This window comes from Hypomesus nipponensis, chromosome 10, assembly GCF_054491055.1.
Source record: "Hypomesus nipponensis isolate SF chromosome 10, ASM5449105v1, whole genome shotgun sequence".
NCBI classification, from domain to species: Eukaryota; Metazoa; Chordata; class Actinopteri; order Osmeriformes; family Osmeridae; genus Hypomesus; species Hypomesus nipponensis.
This window is the reverse complement of record NC_140370.1, coordinates 5,385,700-5,400,001: the sequence shown is the minus strand read 5'-3', so window position 1 is coordinate 5,400,001 and position 14,302 is coordinate 5,385,700. Positions and strand designations below refer to the sequence as shown.

Sequence of the window (14,302 nt, the reverse complement as noted above, 5' to 3'; positions counted from 1 at the left end):
AATTACATTCAAGAACTACAGATCCAAACCACACATCTGGGTTAGAAAGGGTAGACTGTATTTATCCACACTATGACATGATTTACCTGAGTAAGCCAAGAAAGCTGGTATGGGGGAACAAAATGACAAGTACGAAGAATAGCAAAGGAATTGTGAAAGCAAAGCCATAATACAAATGAATGAATGGAAGTCACATCTAGCATTTACAATGTTTTAAGAGTAAAAAAAATTACCCCTACACTCGCTCCACATCTGATGATTTTCACAGGAAGGTATTCTGAACATCCAGTACAACAGGGGGGACAAGGGTAACGTTCTACCTGTTTAGTGAAATGACATAACTAAAGAAGTTACAGTCTTGTCCTGCTAGTTGAAGCTTAAAGCTGTTCATTCCATAACAAATGACAAAAGTGCGTAACAACCTCAATCACGTACTGTAACTTTGCATCATGACCCCAGAAAGTTAGACTTGAGGTCGATTAGGCCCAGAGACCTACAGGAAACGAGGCTCCATGGCTGGTGGAAGTGGCAGGCGCGACACAGTGGCAGGCCACCTGGCTCTGAGACTGCAGCTGCCACGGTTGCTCACGCTTTGTCTTTCACCTCGATGATTTCCTCGATTCGCGCGAGGACACTCTCAATCATGTCGAACGTGTGCAGGGCTGAGTGAAGAACCTATCGGACAAGGAAAGATGAGACAAGCCGGCCATGGGATTACAAAGACGGTATAACAACATGTTGTTAGCAGCATGATTCAATTGCCCCTCCCCGAAAATCCTACCTGTAGCTGCATCTCTGGCGTCATGCTCGGCAACTTCTCACTCCCCACATTGACAGAGCACACTGAATCCTGTATCTGGGATCCTGCTAAATAAACTCCGAAAAAATATAGCTGGCTTTAATAACATGCTGTGGGTTTGTCGAGTTCCTGTAATTCAATTTCTTGCACAAAGATAACACAAGAGCACGGGCTAATTTGCTGCTGTAACAGTTGAGTGGCGCGTCTCCTTTGAGAGTCTTTACCTCGAGCGTTGGTCCTCTGGCTGTCCTTGGTGCTCCTGAGCTCAGCCTCATAGTGAGCCTTGGACATGTTGAGCCCCACACGCAACGGCTTCATATAGTTATCTTCTATCTTATACAGCTCTGTCCAAATCCCCGTCTGAAAGCCAGAGACATTCGATTACGTTTGCATGCCATTCCAGCAGCTTGGAGGAGCCGTCACCAGGAGGTAAGGAGGTGGTACCTGGTTCTCCCATTCCTTGTCTCTGATCAACATGTACCGCAGGAGGTTCAGAGACTCCATGACCCTGCGGAGCACAAAACATGTTCGGGTTCCAGTGTGCCCAACGTGCGGGTTGGATCGACAATAGGTTTGCCTCCTGAATGGATTTGGTACTCATGGCGGCATCTCAGCATTTTGCCGTGCCTGCTGACGTGACATGCTCAGAGGCTGGTGAGTGGGTTCCCATGGCTCACCTGTCCAGGTTCTGAAGGAGGTCTGTCTCCGGGCCCTGAGGGAGACACAGCACCAGGCGCAGCAGGGGGAGCAGGTGGAGCCCCAGGAACCACTCGTTCCCCTGACCCGGCTGAGAAGCAGAGACACGGCCGCGTTAGCAACTCCCCTGCACACCCAAGTCTGCGCGGGGGGGGGATTCTTAACAGAGGGAAAAGTCAAAGAGAGAAAAGAAGCTTCTTCACTTACCTTTAGTGAAAAGTCAATCTGGTTTCTGATGTTCTTGATGATGTATCCCTCTACCCCTGAGTGGTGACTTATCTTCAGCATACATCTGAAATAGGATGTTATGACAATGATCAGCCTGTTCCAGGAAGAAGGTAATATACAGGGTGTCCAAACCTTTATAGAAGGGCAAACTTACTGGAAGAACTTGTATTTGGCTTCGGTGTCAAACTTATCGATGCTCAACTGCAACAATTTTAGCCCTTTAGTTCTCTGTGAACAAGGGACATACTCTCAGCCAATAGTAAACAGCCACATCCTCATTAAACAGATACCGTATCTCACCAGAGCTCGTTTAAAATAATTACATAACCTTTTCACAAGGCAAAATTACGACATTAAGAGTCATATCCAAGACAATGAAGCACTTACCAGGGTCTGTATCGGGCACAACGTCATGACTTTCACCAGGTTCTGAAATGAGAAGTAGACACTAATCAGTGAACTGATGGACATGCACTCTATAATAAAGATAGTGGGCAGCAGTCTGACCTGAGGGACACTGATGAAGGACTTGAGCTCCAGGAGCTGCACAGGGAGACTGTTGTCCTCCACACGGGCCAGGCTCCTCTCATACAGGTCCTGGTGGAACACGAGAGAGACATTTGGGTGAAACGTCAACACTGACAGTGTTCCTTGAAATGTGTTCATTTTCTATTCATTTGAATACATGTATTTATTTATATCTGAGCTCATTGTACCAGCAAACTTACCAGTCCTTTCTGCAGTCGAAATTCTTCCGTTCTAGGAACAAGAGACATCATGTTAGATTTGCAAACACACCCAAAAATGTATTTTCAAGTATCACCCGGGTAGTTTTTTGCAACACTGGGAAGAGGAAGACAACCAAAAGTGTACCTGCTTAAGAAGAGGTTGACGTAATCCATATTACACTGAAGAATAAAGACAGGGCTGAAAGTGGAACAACATTCAACAGGGTTACTTACAGGCTTCAGGCTCTCCTCCCTGTGTGCACACAGTATACAATGCTCCATGTAGACGCAGAGTTACGAGGGTACTATGCTACTTCCATCTTAGGGTACCTTGGCTGGTGTCTCTTACCTGAAGACTGAGGGGAAGGTGTCCATGGCTAGGTGCTGGACAAACAGCAGATAGGCCAGACTGGCCAGGGACTCTTTAGGGTAGCGCACCTCCTCCTCTAGGAAGCCTGGCACCTCCCTCCGACACAGCAGAGAATGGCACAGCAGGTTGGGAATGGACTCACCAATGCCCGATAGAATATCCTGCAGAAGACGCAAAAGAACCGTTATGCAATGATATTATTGAGTATTCTTGGTCAATGATGTGGTAGTAATGTGATAGCGGCTTCAATGTTGGTGTAACAAATCTACTCTCTGATGGATATTCACATATTTTAGTATTAGGATACAACACATCTCCATTACAGGGCCCTGACAGTAAAGTTGTGTAAGTAATTAGTTTGGTTTATGGATACAAACTTATTATTGAATCAGTCTTAGTTTTATAGGTAAAATTATCCAATTTTAAGACATCCCCAAGTCGGATACTGAACTAAATGGGAAATGGTATTTCAGAAGAGTGAAATTTTAAAGGGGTCTTGTGCCACTAACAGAATGGTTAAGCAACACTGTCTTTTCCCATCCTCAGTGAAAAAAAAAAGAGGAAGATGAAGTTGGGACAGACAGGAAAAGCATGAAGTGCATCTTTTTCCAAACCTCTTACCAGGATCTCTGTGGCAAAATCCCTAAGGGGTGACTCTGGCAGAGTGGCTGGATCCCTCAGCTGCACCTCCAACAGCGGCTCACACAGACACTTCATACAACTAGACACAGACAACACGGCTCTGATGAAGGGTCAACCGATAAACAACAACAACAACGCCCACAAAGCTATTTCGCTCGGGGGAATCGGAAATGACTGGGCCTTGTCAACGTGCCTGGACACGTCAGTCCAGGGAAGCCGTGCTGACTCACAACTTGAGCAGCTCCGTCCTCAGCTCATCCTCCTTGGCCGTGTGAGTGAGCGTGCCGCTCCGGGCCTGGAGGTTCTGCTTGGCCTCCGCCACGAAGGGCCTGGCGAAGACCAGCAGAGTGGAGCAGCAGCGACACAGGCCAAACACATCGTCCTCCTCCTGCTCCCTGGTCTGGGGCACGGGCAGCCTGGCCACCTGGCCCAGCAGGGTGGAGAGAGCCATGCCCACCGAGGAAGCCTTCCGGCTCCCCAGACGCAGCAGCACTGGGGAGGGTTGTTTCATGGGTCAAGATGATTCACCTGCTCTATGTTGACATGAATGTTGCTTGCTTTTCATTAGAGCCCTGGGATAGTGTGTTTGTGTGTTCTGCTTACCTTTCTGTAGAGGCATCAGCAGAAGGATGACCGTTTCTGAGATGGAGTCAGGGTGGGCCTCCTCTACCTGCTCCAACAAGCCAACCAGCAGCTCTTTTGGACTGCAAACCTAACCAATAACAGGATGATGCACGGTAGCGTATACGATGAGTCTAACTGTGCGAGTGAGTCTCATAAGGAATGACCATGTGAATGTTAAACACACCTCCACGAGGTGTGTGAAGATGGCTAGGCAGTGTGGAAGGTTCTTGTCTTCCTTCTTTAGCAAAATCTGAACCAAAGGACCAAGCAGATTCCAGCCCATACATCTCACAATGTCCTAAACACAGGAGGAGAGGACAGTACATAGTAATGCAAACACAATGACCATGAACAGGATATGCATTGGCAGAAACCAGTATACTAAACTTATTATCAAGTACAAAGAGTGTTTGAATGGAGTGGAATGCCTGATAGCAATTCCAGGCACCTTCCCCTCACCTTATTTTTCTCATCTACAACAATACTCAAGACCTGAGCACTGTCTCCCTCCTCTATGCAGGCTCGCCCTGCAATCTGGAACACATCATAATCTTCCGATGTGTAGTTGTCCTCTTGAACAGCTTGCTGTGTGTGTGTGGAGAGAGAGAGAGAGAGAGAGAGAGAGAGAGAGAGAGAGAGAGAGAGAGAGAGAGAGAGAGAGAGAGAAAAAGAGAGAGAGAGAGAGAGAGAGAGAGGGAGAGACTTGAGCATGAAGTCGAGAATACCTATACAACTTCCCGTTTAGACATATCAAGCCCATCCCATTGATTCTTTTTTATGTAAGTAAAACTCAGTGTTTAGGCAGTTGCAACACTTTTCGCTCCCTCTCTGGCATCATCACATTCTCTAGTACTTACACATCTCTGGACGACATCACTGAGTTGCTCTAAAGCCATGCTTGCTGCAGTGCTTCAGTCGCTGTCCATAGCACTTCTGTAAGAAACAAAAAATGCACATTCGATCATATGATAGTCAAATATGAGTGACAAGCATTGAGTGACATTATCACCTTAAATTAATTTAAATATTTATATAAACAAGATATTATACACTATAGTACTATTCGGTTTGCTACACCAACAATGCATCAAAGTGACTCAAGTGTGTTTGACACATGCTTTGTTTGTGCGTAGTTAGCTAGACTAGCTAGCTGACTGTCATGCAAAAAATGATATAGCTAGCTGGCTAATTGCAGTTTACATAGACACCATTCGTATAATGTAATTGATCAATTGTAGGTTCGGAAGGCCATGGTTGACGGTGCTCATTAACGTAATACATTTGTTAAAATGTTTTACTTACAAGTCTAACAGGGAGGGTGTCAGACAGATAGTCGCATGGGTTTCTGAAGTATTCTGTAGCGTATGTCTAAACTGACCCTAGCGACTTGCTGTAGAAACGTCACCGGCATTACAGAGAAAACATGGAGAGTGGACAGAGAAAACGTAGCTCACGTTCATTAAAATCTGGAATAAAGGGTATGTTTTTGTTGAAGATAGTACTACATAATGACACGACGTGTTTGTGAATACCAGTGGGTATGAAGGTTATCGGAAAACATAAAAACATGCTAGATATCTTGCTAATTTATTGAGTAAACTACCAGGAAATGAGGTTGTCTGTAGACTAGCCAAGATTTTGGTGGTAAAGTTGATATACTGACAAGTTCCTCTAGGTCAGTAATTTACCTACGTTGAGAATTGTTTTTTTTTCAGGTGGGAATGCCGTTTCTTCTCTGGCTGCTATAGAAGAAACAAGGTTTTTTCTACCTTTGATTGTATCTATTTTAGCTTTGTTTAAAGTTTAGGTTGCGGGTTATTCCTCAGTTGCAAAATAAAAACATTAGTTAATTAAACACGTGTAGTCTAATATGGTCCTCCTGTCCGCTCACAGGAGAGGGATAGTGACGGAGACCCTAAGAGAGAAGCTTGAACTGGAGAAGAGGGCCCTGCAGGTGGTTGAACGTCTACTAGAGGATAGCGTGGCAGATGACGTTCTGGTTGATTGTGTAAGTACAGTACAACTCTCGATAAATGTGTCCTCATTTTGTGAAGACTGGCTCAGTGGCCAAGTTAGCATCATGTTGTGTTAATCATCAGTGTGTGTGCCCTTCTATCCATGAAGCAGGTGTGTTGTGTTTTTAAAATGATTACTAACCACTAATCTGTGTCTGTAGGCTAGGTTGATTACCACTGGTGATTACAAAGATACAATTGAGGAGAGAGCCATAGCAAAACTGTGTGGCTATCCTGTCTGCTCCAGTAAACTGGGAAATGTAAGTTCCAGGTATTCATACAGTTGAAAGGAGTAAACAACCATTCCTTAGAGCTATGACAAGGGTGATATGGAGGTTTTGACCATGGATCAATGCAACAACAAAAAAGTCTAACCTTCAATGATCAAATGTTTTTTTTAGGTTCCTCATCAAAAGTACAACATTTCCACCAAGACCAATAAAGTCTATGACATTACTGAACGAAAGGTGAGCATTGTGAAATAGACATGCCAAAGACAGTGAGCAAAAAAAAAAAAAAAGGGGTGATGGACTAAGACAAATTGAATTGTCTCTCTTATATAGTGCTTCTGCAGTAACTTCTGCTACAAAGCCTCCAAAGCTTTTGAGCTGCAGATACCAAACATCCCTCTATGGCTGAGGCACCATGAGAGGTAAGAGAGTGCTGCCTTTCATTCTATAATGGGACATTGTAGTGAACATACCATATAGTGTTGGAGGAAAGCAACTGACATGGTCCTCCTCAGTCCCTGGTCTCACCGCTAATCAAGTTTGTTTGTCTACAGTCTTCCACAAGTGATTCTAATGAAGAGAGGGGACAGGTATGTCTATTTTAGTTTCTTTGAGAATGTAGAATCTTCCGTAGTTCCTTCCAGTGATGCTTGACGGATTCCTCGTCTCTCCTCTCTCTCCCCTGCTTGCAGTGGGTGTGCTGGAGAGGAGGTGAAGCTCAGGGCACGGCGTCTCAGAGAGCAGGACATTGAAAACCCGGTGGACTCGGAGGCCCCCGGAGACCCCCGACGCTCCCCTCTTGGACTCAGCCACAGTGACAGCAGTGACGAAGAGCAGGGCTTTGACTCCAGTGGGGTTTCCCAACCACCCGGACCAAGGGTACACTGGGGCGAGCTGCCCACAAAGAACACTGGCGAGACCGGGCTCCAAAAAGTTGGAAGGGCTAATGTCGGCGGAGAGAGTCGAGAGGACAGGAAGGGAAAGGAGAAAGGAAAGACTGAGGAGGAGTCCAGGGAATCCCAAACAGGGAGGCGCACGGAGTCTGTTGGACCCCGACATCCCACATCAGGGGCTAGGCTCCCCAGCGAGCAGCCACTTCTCCTGGAGGAGAGAGGCTCTCCAGAGGGCCAGTCTGTGGAAGAGGCTGCTGATCTGCTGAGACACTGCACCATGCAGGACAGGCGAGCAGTCCCAGCCAACCCTCCTGTACACAGGGACACGACCCTAACACACTGTAGACAGGAAGGCCCCCCAGAACCAACTCCTCCACAACACAATAACCTCCCTCCTGCATCACATCCCCTGCCCGGCCTTGACATCACCCAGGTGGGCATGAGCAGGAGAGGAGCGGCTGGGCTCTGTGGTCTCCTGAAGACGGAGATACTGACGGACTTGATCCATGTCAACCTTTTAGAAGGCTTGCACAGGAACTTCAGCGAGTGGAAGACTGAAGAAACAATGAAGTTTCTATATGGTCCAGACCACAACTCTAACCCACCACTGACAGAGAGACAGGTGAAGATGGAGGAGGAGGAGGAGCTGGATGAAGATGATCTGGACGATGTGGTGGAAGCCAAGGGCCAGGGGGGAGAGCCTGGGCACCTTGGGGGGGATTGGAGACCCTCGGCTCCTGTCCCAGACTACCACACCCTGCGTAGGCACACGGAGGAGCAGGATCTGAGGGTGAAAGAGTTCTACAAAGGCAGACATGTTCTGCCTCAGAATGTTGGGCATGGAGATTCAGAGGTGAGTGTTCTGAAACAGCTTGCAGTGAGTGCCAGTGTCCATAAGGGGGTGCTCTGAATAAGGGTTTGTTTATACAGGATAGCACTATACCTTCCAAATGCAGATGCTTTCTTCATTAGATTATCATATATGGTTTTTTATATATATTCGAGTGTCTTGTTTATCTTTTTAAACATTCCCATCTTTTTCTCCCTCCTCCTGATCTAATGCTCCAGGACCAGTCTGGGAAGGATCTATCTCTCCCTCTGGTTGACTCCCATGCCCAGCACCTCATCCAGAAGCGTATAGCCATTGAGAAACTCACAAGAAGGTGATGTCTACACAATGTCATGGAAGGCATGGAGCTGTCAAATTCAGTCATATATATTGTATATATGTTTCTTCCATATTATATATATGTATGTATATTACAAATATTTGTACTTCCGTGTCTCCGTGTCTGTCCTCTGTACGTGGACTTCAGTCTCGGAGTTGTTCTGGGACCGCTGTGTCTCACCATGAGTGACGTCTTCAGTGACCTCAGCAGTCTGGTGCGGACCTTCAGGTCAGACCCAACGTGCCAAACAGTGTCTTTCACATGATGGTCAGGTGGTGCAGAGAGAGGTCGAGGGAGTTGAGTGACTTTCAACGACCAGAATACCATGTTTAAATCCTTCTCTCTGTTTTGCTTGGCAGATTCACCAATACCAACATCATTCACAAAACCCCCGAGTGGACCCTGATTGCTGTGGTGCTCCTCCATGTGTACGTGAGCCTGTGTGTGTGTGTGCGCGTGTGTGTGTACGTGTGTACGTGACCCTGTGTGTGTGTGTGTGTGTGTGTGTGTGTGCGTCCCTGTGTTGTATGCTATGCAGGGACAGCTGGAGAGCCTGAGCTTCTGTTGAGTTAGTCAAATAGCAGTGCAGAGGAAATCAGGGATCACTGTTTTCCTCAAGGAACACCCTCTCAGCAAACTGCATGCTGACAGATTTGACTATATCTCTGTACCTCAGTCATACCCATGGTGTGGTCACGTGTGTGCCATGGGCAATTTGCAATTTTAAAAAGTAAAAATCATAAGTGTAGTTTTCACACGTCACAACCACAACCAGGGGATAGTTTTTTGAAAGTCTCACCTTGAGTCTACCTACAAGGTTTGCAATGTGAGTCTTGCATTCTCCTTCCCATATTGCCCCAGGATAGATAGAGTAGGACTGTATTCATCCCCTAGGGGAAATGGCTGAAACTTGGGTAGGATGAGGTGATATTAGCTAGAATAAGTATTTACCAAAAAACAAACTCTATGGCTTAAGGCCTGGCTCAGAGTGTGAAGAGGGCATTGTTTGCCCTGCGCCAGATGGTGTGTGTGTGTGTGTGTGAGTGTGAGTGTGTGTGTGTGTGTGTGTGTGTGTGTGTGTGTGTGTGTGTGTGTGTGTGTGTGTGAGTGAGTGAGTATGTGTGTGTGTGTGTGTGTGCGACCGTCCACTACTTCCCCAGATTCCCCAGAAGTTTGCAATCCGAGCAGGCGCTGTGCGGACAGTTCCGTGCTGCTCCCGTCTGTGTACACACAGAGGCTCTGCAGTCTTATCTACCTGATGGCCCTCCTCCAGATCCGTGATGTAGGGACACACACACAGGAAGGCCATGGGAAACATTCCACCTGACCCCTAACTGATCTGTACACCACCAGAAGGAACACGGAGCCATAAACAAACTCTGATTTATTTATTTATTTCTCTGACTTTCAAAATGCGGACTGCTGTTGCAACTAATATTGCGCAAAATAAAGAGGTTGTCTTTATCCACTCAGATGACCTTATTTTGTGTGCCATCGTAGTGTGACAAACCAAAAATAAGACGAGATGGATTGTCATTGTCAAGCGGATTTAGTTATAAATACTATACTCCTACAATTATCTGAACTGTTTCGGAATCTATTTGGTTGTAGTGTTTCATGCGCAAGGATCAAATGAAGTCTTTGTTGCCACAGAAGTGTGTCTGGCTCACGGACATTAAACCCATTTTGTTAAAGGGCTTCTGCGAGTTTATCATCCACTAATCCCTCAAGCAACGATACACGTCTCATGTTGTGTATTTCTCCTGGTCCTACTGTTTCTACCCCCCTCATGAATAATTTGGGTGGCTGTATCTGTCTGCTGTGTGGCAGCTGTAAAGTTAGTCTGGAGTCTTTTGTACAGGTCATCTGAATAATGTATGGTGCCCCTGCAACACTAGACCAGGACTGAACCGGAGCTCCACGTGCATACACATGCACAAGAGCAGGGAGGGGGATGGTGGAGTGACGTGACAGGAACCCCAAGGCCCTTCTGAGAATGACTCCCTCACCCGCCAATTAAACCAATTGAAAACGATTGTGACAACCAAAAGCAGGATTGATGTGTAGTCACTGTTGTAATGTGGTGAATTGTATGTAGCAGGTTGTTGGGTTTGTTTATCTGGGTGTTTTCATGTGTTGCAGGATATCGGAGGTGTCTCCAGAGGTACAGAAAGCCCTTGAGAGCCCAGGGTCTGTAGAGTACCTGTCTACTCTTATGGACGAACTCGCCATCAATGCTCAAGACCTGCAGAGCTTAGTACAGCTGTTCAAGACCCCATCTCACTGACACCCATACCAAATTTATGATATAATTTAGAGACAGGGGGTGCTTGTGCAGTCATGTACTGAACAACTGTATAATGGAATATCTTGTGTTTATATTCTTTGGTCCTTAACTCATTTACAAATATTTTTCAAAACATTAAAATGCACATTATTGAATCGTGGATTTGTGCATTTGTTAAGTTCTTCCAAGTTTAGTAGATCAGGTCTTTGCAGTCTCCTCTGTTTTTATGACTTTGACTGTAATGCCTAATCACTGTGTACACAATCTGTGAATAGATGTCTAAATCAGAAGAGTTTAAAACACCACATGTTAAACCTATACCCTGTCTCTGTACAACCTAATAAATTACACTCTGGTTTTCCACAGTATAAAAATGTCTGTCCTTCCCGATTGCCTTTTAGGCTACCTTTTAAATGATTGGACAATAAGGGTGACGCTATTTTCCTCCAGACTTCCTTCACAGGAACTTTATGGTGTCATAATTTAATTTGTTTGAAGTGTGCTAACAAAGCTTGGGAGAGAAAATATTGGTTTAGACCAGCTGGCGCGCGCAGAGTAAAATAAAACGAGGCCTAAAACTTTGTTTCATGTCATTAAGTTGAAAGATGTGTTTTTTGTTTAGAAAATAGTTTAATATGAATGTGCCTTTCAGTCTTAAGAGACTATTTTCAAAAAATGTATATGTTGATTTGACCACGGTTCTGAAGCAATCGATAAGGCTCATTTCTTGTTAAGACATTTTCTGTTATTTTCTGGTTACTGATAATAAAAACCAGGATTATTGCAAAATTTGCAATATAAGAAAAGGGTATGCGTAAGTAATGTTGTGTAGAGTTAATTAATTATTACCGTTCCCCAAACATAAAACACAATTATTTTACATTAAAATGTCAAAACTTTAAATATTTTGGGGGCAAAGCCAGATGGTCACTTGACAGTTCGCCTACCACCATAACCTAAACGATATCAAAAATATATTACAAAAACCTAGGGAAACAAACATAGCCTATATACGGCTTGAGAAAACCTATACATTTTTTAACAAAATCAACGAATCCAATTGCATACAATGTCAAGGAAAAACTGCATTTAGAAGTTAAAATAAAATGACTAACAGTGGGCCTACATATAAGCTAATATTTGGAGCGGTTGTCCATCTGAACCAGTTATCAACAGAGTTTAAGATGTATATTTTTCAGCTATTTCAGTCCATGTTGTGTTTCCTTGTGTCTTCTCAGGTCCACTTTGCGTTGAAACCCTTTACCACATAGGTCGCATCCAAAGGGTTTGAACCCCGTGTGCTTGCGGCTGTGCGTGATGAGGTTGGAGCTTTGACTGAAGGCCTTTCCACACACCTGGCACTTGTGCGGCTTTTCGCCTACATGGATATGTAAACAAAGTATGCATTATGAAAGTTTCGACTTTAAATCCGGATCTTGTTCTGCGTAATGCACTCGTTATTGAACTTTTGGCAACCTTCTTGAACAAGTTAACGATGATGTTTAGTCTAAAAACACAATGAACCTGGTGCATTACCTGTATGTATGAATGTATGTTTTTTCATGTCTGACTTCTGATGGAATCTTTTCCCACAATACTGGCAGGGGTAAGGCCGTGTGTCTGAGTGGATGAGCAGGTGCGTTGACAATGTAGACGATCTCTTGAAGCTTTTGCCACAGATCTTGCAATTGAAACATCTCTCCTGTTAATATAAATCGTTATACAAAATTAGTACACTTTATTTTGCTTATTTTCATTTTCGTTTACCAATAAATATACTCTTATGCTCTATATTGGGATACCTGTGAGTGTACGGCTCTGTGTTGCTCTAGGCTCACCGCGTGCCCAAAAGTTTTTCCACAAATCTCGCATGCAAAGGGTCGTGTGCCGCTATGAGATCGACGCACGTGGACCTCCAAACCGTGCGGAGTGGAGAATACCTGACGGTAAATTTTAAACAGTTCTGCGTCATCCAAAGTGTATAGTTAGTCATCAACTTAATGTAATACCAAATAAGTAATAAACCTACCTTGCAACACTTCATGCACTTGTATGATCTGCTTGATTCCATACTGGAACTATTGAGATCCGACTCAGACTTGACCTCTGCGACCGTGGTCCTCTGCTTGAGATCTGGATATAACTCGGCAGTGTCCCGCATGTGGATAGGGAGTCCTGTAGAGGAATATTCTCGGTAAAATCCTGTCGTGTGGCCCCGCTGGGAGTAAATGGAGGGTTCGGTTCTTTCGTCTGGCCCATAGATGCCCATGGGAACAGGTTCCATGTTATTTGGCAGATGTTGATATGTTCGTTGAATAAGGTGCCTGAGCTCGGAGCCTGAACAGGTCCATGCGTAAGGGCGATAGGGGACAGTGAAATGATGAGCATCGTCTGTTGACGGAGTGAAACATTTCTCCGAATCTGTAGATCATTTTGAATATGAAACAAATTAGCCTACAATTAAATCTACAATACATATGACATGTCGAAATGTTGAAAAAAAAGAAGAAAAAGTAGGGAAAGCTAGCGCGTAAAAGCCTAGTTGTGGTGAATAAAACTACAAATAACACAGCTTTGAGGATATTCAACTGACCAGGCGATGATGGGGAACACGGGGAACACCAGTAGTAATCTGCTGCGCGGTCGCACACGCTGCCCTCGCAGTTCAACGGGGAGGTGCAGGAAAGGTCAGCCGTGCGCACCAGCCTGGACTCGGGGGACAGCCTGTCATGGTTGTGGGTATCCGGCTCTAAGTTCTCTGCGAACTCAACCTGAGCTTGGGTCTCTATATTGTTCATAGAATGTTATTATTTGACATGAAAATATTGCCTATGATTTTGTTTCCATCTGGATAGTAGCCTATTTACAGATAATAAATAATATGCAGGAGCAACAGGCTATACATTTACATACCTGCGCATACATGAGCTAAAATAGTATCCAATTTGATATATTCGTCGTCCAGGTATCTGGGTTGATGGTAACTATGTGCCCGTTTGCTCTTCACCAAAAATGACCTTGGCATGGTTGCTCTCGCTGGTTGTTCTCAAGGTCTGAGGTCAGTTGTGTAAAATCCTCCTGTCCACACCGCCCTGTCTTTATCTCTGAAAAGATTTGAACACCATTGGTTGATAGGTGATCCAGGGATTTTTGGCAGGCGATTTAGCATGCGCAAAGCCAAATTGTCGTTCACCAGGTGTCATTGGGAAGGTGGCCAAATTGTTTATAGTCTAATAGTGAAGTGACATGATGACTGGTGAGCACGTCTGTGATAGGCTCCTAACGTGCTGATAAAGAAAAGCATTGAAAAACGGGTTGATTAGTGTAGGTGTATAACTGGTTAGTCCTATGATCGTTTATTGGACGTTTTTTACAGGCCTATGCAACTGTCTCTCACACTCCTCTTTAATGACCCGTATCAGTGTAAGTGATACCGGTTATCCGTCTAGCTTGTCGGTGATATCCTTTACGCACGAACACATGCATGCAGCGTTGACTGCCCAGTCCGTGCAGCAGCCTGTGAATGGGGACCTGGGGTATCTCTTACAGTGGGGATTCGCGGATGCACACCTGTATCGATTGATTTTGCTAACTTTTTTCCCCACAACAGATTCGGGTCCT

At 45.0% G+C, this 14,302-nt stretch overlaps 3 protein-coding genes across 4 annotated transcripts; 1 reads left to right on the top strand and 2 right to left on the bottom strand.

The window, feature by feature from the left end:
- Positions 1-37: 37 nt before the first annotated feature.
- On the bottom strand, positions 38-5,502 carry glmna (glomulin, FKBP associated protein a). Of its 2 annotated transcripts, XR_014767114.1 has the most exons (20): positions 5,390-5,502; positions 4,945-5,020; positions 4,547-4,672; positions 4,272-4,385; positions 4,067-4,175; positions 3,694-3,955; positions 3,443-3,542; positions 2,801-2,982; positions 2,597-2,650; positions 2,452-2,482; positions 2,231-2,320; positions 2,111-2,152; positions 1,878-1,951; positions 1,703-1,787; positions 1,477-1,586; positions 1,244-1,307; positions 1,024-1,159; positions 782-867; positions 436-675; positions 38-320 (listed from the first exon to the last, which is right to left on the bottom strand). XR_014767114.1 is itself a non-coding variant. In XM_084706927.1 (19 exons), exons 2-19 carry the CDS (start codon positions 4,981-4,983, stop codon positions 586-588), a joined length of 1,794 nt encoding a protein of 597 aa, XP_084563053.1. In that variant the 5' UTR covers positions 4,984-5,020; positions 5,390-5,502; the 3' UTR covers positions 38-585. The 2 variants fall into 2 exon arrangements, 1 of the variants encoding a protein (XP_084563053.1); XM_084706927.1 differs by having other exon boundaries at positions 38-675.
- On the top strand, positions 5,425-11,041 carry rpap2 (RNA polymerase II associated protein 2). Its single transcript, XM_084706925.1, has 12 exons — positions 5,425-5,565; positions 5,803-5,845; positions 5,981-6,095; positions 6,264-6,362; positions 6,504-6,569; positions 6,666-6,754; positions 6,887-6,922; positions 7,025-8,078; positions 8,294-8,388; positions 8,542-8,622; positions 8,754-8,822; positions 10,537-11,041. The coding sequence occupies exons 1-12, from the start codon at positions 5,511-5,513 to the stop codon at positions 10,679-10,681; spliced, it is 1,947 nt and encodes a 648-aa protein (XP_084563051.1). The 5' UTR covers positions 5,425-5,510; the 3' UTR covers positions 10,682-11,041.
- A 570-nt stretch (positions 11,042-11,611) lies between these two features.
- On the bottom strand, positions 11,612-13,706 carry LOC146270951 (zinc finger protein Gfi-1-like). Its single transcript, XM_084707975.1, has 6 exons — positions 13,595-13,706; positions 13,275-13,466; positions 12,711-13,102; positions 12,484-12,621; positions 12,218-12,383; positions 11,612-12,059 (listed from the first exon to the last, which is right to left on the bottom strand). Exons 1-6 carry the CDS (start codon positions 13,704-13,706, stop codon positions 11,881-11,883), a joined length of 1,179 nt encoding a protein of 392 aa, XP_084564101.1. The 3' UTR covers positions 11,612-11,880.
- Positions 13,707-14,302: the final 596 nt, after the last annotated feature.

Coding starts and splice junctions, on each gene's coding strand:
- LOC146270951 (XM_084707975.1), bottom strand. CDS start 13,706: ATGCCAAGGTCATTTTTGGTGAAGAGCAAACGGGCACATAGTTACCAT. Junction 12,384..12,483: donor ACAGAGCCGTACACTCACAG/GTATCCCAATAT, acceptor TTATATTAACAG/GAGAGATGTTTCAATTGCAA. Junction 12,060..12,217: donor ACATACATTCATACATACAG/GTAATGCACCAG, acceptor ATATCCATGTAG/GCGAAAAGCCGCACAAGTGC.
- rpap2 (XM_084706925.1), top strand. CDS start 5,511: ATGGAGAGTGGACAGAGAAAACGTAGCTCACGTTCATTAAAATCTGGA. Junction 5,846..5,980: donor GCTGCTATAGAAGAAACAAG/GTTTTTTCTACC, acceptor GTCCGCTCACAG/GAGAGGGATAGTGACGGAGA. Junction 8,389..8,541: donor ATTGAGAAACTCACAAGAAG/GTGATGTCTACA, acceptor CGTGGACTTCAG/TCTCGGAGTTGTTCTGGGAC.
- glmna (XM_084706927.1), bottom strand. CDS start 4,983: ATGGCTTTAGAGCAACTCAGTGATGTCGTCCAGAGATGT. Junction 2,983..3,442: donor ATTTTGCCACAGAGATCCTG/GTAAGAGGTTTG, acceptor CGTCTTCTGCAG/GATATTCTATCGGGCATTGG. Junction 676..781: donor CGCCAGAGATGCAGCTACAG/GTAGGATTTTCG, acceptor CTTGTCCGATAG/GTTCTTCACTCAGCCCTGCA.